The sequence below is a fragment of the Benincasa hispida genome, chromosome 8 (assembly GCF_009727055.1).
Source record: "Benincasa hispida cultivar B227 chromosome 8, ASM972705v1, whole genome shotgun sequence".
Classification (NCBI taxonomy): domain Eukaryota; kingdom Viridiplantae; phylum Streptophyta; class Magnoliopsida; order Cucurbitales; family Cucurbitaceae; genus Benincasa; species Benincasa hispida.
In genome coordinates this window covers 40,963,244-40,969,350 of record NC_052356.1, presented here as the reverse complement: position 1 = coordinate 40,969,350, position 6,107 = coordinate 40,963,244, and the positions used below count along the sequence as shown (strand labels likewise).

The 6,107-nt window shown below is 35.0% G+C and overlaps 1 protein-coding gene across 4 annotated transcripts; it reads left to right on the top strand.

Annotated features, from left to right (window-relative positions):
- The first annotated feature begins 2,385 nt into the window (after positions 1-2,385).
- On the top strand, positions 2,386-5,835 carry LOC120082571 (sm-like protein LSM8). Of its 4 annotated transcripts, none has more exons than XM_039037808.1 (7): positions 2,386-2,661; positions 3,117-3,160; positions 3,418-3,511; positions 3,901-3,941; positions 4,021-4,095; positions 5,073-5,162; positions 5,521-5,835. In XM_039037808.1, the coding sequence occupies exons 3-7, from the start codon at positions 3,475-3,477 to the stop codon at positions 5,542-5,544; spliced, it is 267 nt and encodes an 88-aa protein (XP_038893736.1). In that variant the 5' UTR covers positions 2,386-2,661; positions 3,117-3,160; positions 3,418-3,474; the 3' UTR covers positions 5,545-5,835. The 4 variants fall into 4 exon arrangements, with proteins under 4 accessions (XP_038893736.1, XP_038893735.1, XP_038893734.1 ...); XM_039037807.1 differs by having other exon boundaries at positions 2,391-2,661; positions 3,123-3,160; positions 5,110-5,162; XM_039037806.1 differs by having other exon boundaries at positions 2,391-2,661; positions 3,104-3,160; positions 5,110-5,162.
- The last annotated feature ends 272 nt before the right edge of the window (positions 5,836-6,107 follow it).

Below are 6,107 nucleotides of genomic sequence, written 5' to 3'. Positions count from 1 at the left end.
AAAGAAAATTTCAACAGGGTCGTATTAACGACCATTGATTCCTTTGTGGCGCTTTTCACAATCTTCTTAGTGCCCTTTATCTCTTTCTTGTCCTTCTTCATCTCATGGATCAGGAAATTCTTTGTCCCCTATTGGCGATGCTCAACCCCATATCGTGGGCATGAGTTTCCAATTCCTCAAATGTATGGTTTTATTCCCTGCAAAATAGAAAGAAGTCCCTAGTACATACCTTGGGTGCACATTTCTACCGCAGACAGTTCGATGAGTCGATCTTTGTAATCTAAGCTCAGAGCTCTCCATTGGTTGATATAATCGATGATCAACTGTCCTTTCCATTGTTTGTCATTTTTCAACTCCATCATACTGATAGTGTGTCTGGTGTTGTAGAAGCAATTCAGGAACTCTCTTTCCAATTATTCTCAATTGTCAATCACCTCAGGCTCTAGATCAGTGTACCAGTCAAAAGCATTTCCTTTTAGGGTTCTGATAATCTGTTTGACCAGTAAATCTCCTCTGGTTCCCTCATCCTCGCATGTTTTGTCAAAATGGGCAATGTGTTGTTTCGAGTTACCCTTTCTATCGAATTGCTGGAACTTCAGGGGTTGGTACCTAACAGGCATCCTCAAGTTGTCAACTCTCTGGGTGTATGGCTTGGAATACATAAAGAAGGTCTGAGACGGGCCTCCACACTGAGCCCTTATGGAAATCATGATTATATCTTGCAACTATTAGACCGTTAGAGAGGCAACGAGTTTGATTGCTGCAATTGAGCTTCATGCACCACGGTCTTCCCTTTGTCATTTGCCCTGCCAGCAGAGGTTTGACTTAACTCAGCAGTTTCACGAGCCTGCACTGCTCTCTTAAGGCAACGATCTCATGATCTTACTCCTCAACAGCTTTCATCAAAAAAAATTTCTTTCCATGTCCGCCATGACTACCTCGGTCGCCACGTCTGCTATCATGATAGATATCACATTCGAGTGTGATTCCCTCTTCGACTTATTGGAGGTAGAAATGGAGTTGTCAAACAAGGGATTTTCCTTGATGACAACTCTACCTTTAGGAAACTCTGTCATCTGTTTCAGAATGCTATGCATGATGACGGAGCTCTACTCTTGTCCCTGTAGAACCTCCTTTGAGCGACTGCGGATGACAGGTCCCATGTAGAAGTCGCTTGCAGAGTTACTTTGGATATAGCTTTCTTTGGTGTCATTGATTTGTTTGGATGTTGAGAGAGATGAGAGGTAGAGATGCCCCACTGGACGTGCCAATTTGTTTGCACAAGGCTTGGAAACTTATTTCGTGGAGTTGCACTTGAGTTGATGTCGATGTTGATTTGATGCAATGTGGTTCAATCTCTAGTACTTGATCCTCTAATTCTCTCTCAGTTGAATGTGTACACTTGACTTGAAAAGGCAGAGTGCGTGATGTTCTTGAAGTCGAAGTCTTGGAAGAGTCTTTGTATCTTCAAAAGACTTATGTCTTCAAGGAGTGTGCGACTTCAGGAATCTAGTAGTCTTCTGATTGTTGGGAGAGTTCTCTCTGGACTCTCTGGAATGTAGAATTTCCAACCCCCACAAATGAAGAGAATTCCTCTATTTATAGAGTTCTCAGGTGGGCTCCATGGATTTGGACTTGGTTGGTCCATGGACTTGGCCCTTGGACCCAACTAATTGGATTTAGGTCTTATTTGACTATTTTTGGGCTCAATTTGACTTTTAGCCCAGATAATAATATCAAATTGGGTCATTAATTTCACATAGTCCAACGTTTGTGATTAAAACACGTGACATCATCAAAATTCACCAATTTATGTCTCCAACTTCAATTTGAGGCCACCTGTCAACTTCTAATTGGTCCCAAATTCAATTATTTGGAATTTCGTCATTAATTTAGTAAATGACGTGACAATTTGTGATTGATCCAAAATTTCTCTTTCAATAGTGTTTATTGTATAAAAAAATTATTGAGATGGTAAATTACATTAGAAAAATAAATTAATAAATTAATTGAAAAGATTCTTTAAATATTACAAAAAGGGGTGGAAATGGTTCGGTTTGGTAGTCAAACCGATTTTCCTAATATGTGAACCGATTCGAACTGATTTATTGTTTAGACCGAACCGAACCGAAACGCATATGTGGTTCGATTCAGTTTTAAATTCGATTTTAGTATTTAAAAAAAACTATGTTATATTTTTTAAAATTAAAAAACAGTTTGGTTCGGTTCGATTTTAAATTTGGTTTTATAATTTTTTTTAAATATATAAATAAATATTATTCAAATCGGACGGAACCATATTTTTTAATTTCACCCAATTTTCGATTCGCTTTTTGTAATTTGGATGGCCACCCTGATACAAATACAAATTAGAAAAAGTAAAGAAAAAAACTCAATGAGAGTATCAGGATACACTTTGTCAATTAAAATAAAATAAATAAAGGAGAGAGAAAAACCTAAACCCTTTCGTCTTCCTCTCACTCTCACGTGCTCCACCTTCTTCTTCACAGTTCACGCTGGTTCTTTCCTTTCAGCAGCTCAGTATCGCCGCCGTTACCGCCGTCTTCTTCCGCTCGTGCCGACGGCGTTTTCTTCCTCTCGTCCTGCCGCAGCCTTCCTTGTGCTGAACTGATTTTCTACTCTCTTTGTTTTTTGTTAAAGGTATTCTCCCAATCTCCATCTATGTCTTTCTTCTCCCTTGAAAATTCAAATTAGGATTCTCAAGTGAAAGAAAGAAGGAGCTGTTTTGATTTTATTATTATTATTATTTTATAACATTATCAGATTAGCAAATTGGAACTTGTCGAACTGTTGTGTGTTGCCCTATGCCTTTTGATATCTTGCGTTTTTTCTGCCAATTGAGGCTTTGATCTTCTTTGTGTCTTTTTATATAGAATCGCTCGAAGTAATCTATCGTGTCATCCAATTCTCTTTTAATCCCTAGCTTGTAGGAGTTGTTTTGATCGACAGAACACATTTAACTATATTTATTGGTAGAGAAGAAAACAATGAATCTGTTTTGAAAATTGGAATTTCCAACTTGATTTTTGCTGGAATTAAGAGCCTTCTATTATGCTTTGTACGTCGTGTACGTGATTTAAAGAATTCACTTGCAGCCACAGGTGTGAAATTGGGAAAGATCGAGGCTAGTTCATTCCTGGTAAGGAAATTCCTATTTCTTGACGTTTTTTAACCTTCTTTATAATTATTCTCCGTGATTTCTCTTCATATTTTTCGCCACCAGTTTTTTTAGTTCTGCACCTTCTAATATTTGCGTTGAAATTATGCTTTAAGTATTGCCTTATAAGTATGAAACCTGCTTCCTGAACAGCTTATGACGCTTTTTTTTCCTTCTTCTGCGACTAATTTGTGACTGAATATGTATGATTTTTCCATTTTCCTTGTTGTTTTGGACAGAATCTAGCCGAGCTGATAATATAGAATAGTTCCTGGCTTATTGTAAGGGTCTTCAATATGGCAAGTGGACCTGGACTCGAATCTCTGGTTGATCGTAAGTAATTTCATTTATAATCCCTCAATCTGTTTGTTTTTATACGTATGTCAGTATGTGTAGTTCATTCAGTGTGAAAATGGGGTAATTAATCATACGAGGATATTATTGACCTCTTGAGGTGTGCAAGTTGAATAGATTGTCTTCTTTTGACCTGGTTATTAATTGTATTGGGCGATTCAAAAGCACGTCTTTGTATCGTTTTATACTCTGTTAAGGATACCACATTGGAAAAATCAAGAGACTTCAAAGTCTTTATAATATACACGGACTATTTTTTTTAATTACTAATTGGTTTTGAGATCAACCCATGTTACCTAATATATTGTTCTTACTCTTCTCACCTGCTTGTGCTAAAATCATCCTCTTAACTTTTTTTTTTTTTTTAGAAACAATATCAGTTATCACAAATGACGGCCGCAATATAGTGGTATGTTCAAGAGCTATCATCCAGTTAACTGGTATTTCATCCACCCAATTCGTGTTTATGTTAACAATACTTTATGCAGGGAGTGTTGAAAGGGTTTGACCAGGCTACAAATATTATCCTTGATGAATCTCATGAACGTGTTTACTCAACCAAGGTTTGTACAATAACCAATGTAGCTAAGATGGAATTTTCTACTTTCTATTGCTCTTTCATTAACTGTTAGTTTAGAGAGAGAATTTTTCCAATATGTAAAAATAACTTATATATTTCAGTTTCTGCTCTTTGTGGCCCTCCTTTTCTTATTTATTTCAATCTATTTTGTCAATGTCTTTTGACTTTCTATTTGAACAATTTCTCTGGCGTTTGCTACATGCGGGGATTGCTATTTCCGGATCCCTTGAAAACTTGGTTAGTAGTAAAGTTGAATAAGATATTTTTCCTTCTTTCACTCACTAGATATGAGCAAACCTTATTACACCTTAGTTGATGAATTTCTATTCTGGTGGTTCAAACATAAAATTTTGTACTTAGCTGATTGTTATTTGTACTTTTGTTTATATTTTAAATTAGAAAACATAACCCTAGGTTGGTTAAATAATGTGATTTGAGATGTTAAAAAATCAGAAGAAATGTGAAAAGAGTAGTAGAAACAAATAAGGGATAACATGATGATTAAGAAGTGGGAGTTCCAGACTTTCAATTGGTCATATTTTGAAGTATACATGAAAATTTTGTATTTTAAATTTCAAGAATGATGTTAGATCTAGAGTAAATCGTTTCCACCGCAAGGAAAGCATGTTTTTCAACAGATACCAAAAATGACCTCATTAGCTAAACTCTGGCCTAGTTTGCTATCCACTAGGCAATGGGCAATATGTCATCTAGTTTTCACTTATGATTTTATGTTCATTTTCAATTATTCATCACATGGGCCTTTGTTTTGGGAAACTGATCCCATGATTATATTTATATAGTTTTTGTTTCTCAGTTCCCTAGTTCAAATAAGAACCATTTTCACATGGATCATAATTTTACACTCGACGTAAATGTTTATACTCATTAAATTGTGTGAACGGATAAACTTTCATGTGATTTGGGTTGCTTGAATTTTCTGATTTGATGGCTTTCAAGGAATTGAAGACTATGCATTTGCCCTTTGAATCTGCAGGAAGGCGTTCAGCAACTTGTTTTGGGTCTATATATAATCAGAGGCGACAATATGTAACTACCATCTCACTTTTTTCTTCTTTTCTTTCTTTTCCTTGAGAAGTTTGGAAACCTAAAAAATGTATCATTGAACAAGAGGTCGGAAGTCACATCTCCATTCCTACATATTGTTGAATCGGAAAAAAAAAATGTTGCGAAAAACACGTAGAACTAAACTATTTTAAAATTATGTTTTGTTTTTCCTTCTTAATTTCATGTATATTTTACCATGGTTTACTTTTTTAACCATTAAAACTATTCTAGAATTTGAATAGTGATGATGATAATGGGCTGTTTATTTTATTCCCTCATTGTTTTTATATTACAAACTTAAAACTGTTTTGACACTCATAAAGTTCTTAATTTTCTGCAGAAGCATTGTTGGGGAGCTAGATGAGGAACTTGATTCTAATCTGGACTTGTCCAAATTGAGAGCCCATCCTCTCAAACCTGTGATTCATTAATTGGACCAGGAAGCAATGAATGAGTGTTCATTATGAGCGAGCTTCCATTAACAAGTGAAGCTGTTAACGGTTTTTGGCTTTACCTTTCAACACCTTTGACAGCTTTGCTTAGATAAGCGGGTATTATTCGATGGTTATGGATATTAAATATTTGAAAGTTAAATATTTGGAATTTAAATATTTGAGATATTTAATATTGTGGTTGAATATTTAATATGATCAAATACGGTAGAATTAGGCAGTTCAATAAGAATAAAAGAGTCGAGTTGAGGTGTGTGCACAAGCTGTCTGAAACATTTTTAGATAAAAAAAAAAAAAAAAAGAAGAAAAGCAAGATAATTTGTTTTAAAATTGCATGTTTTGGGAGCTCAAAATTAATTAGTTAATTTTTTTGTCGGTTTATTATGTTAATCTCTTATTAATTAATTTTATCTAAAATATTTAGGAAGATTTTTAAAAATAGAAAGATAAGAAAAACTATTTACACAATGTTAAT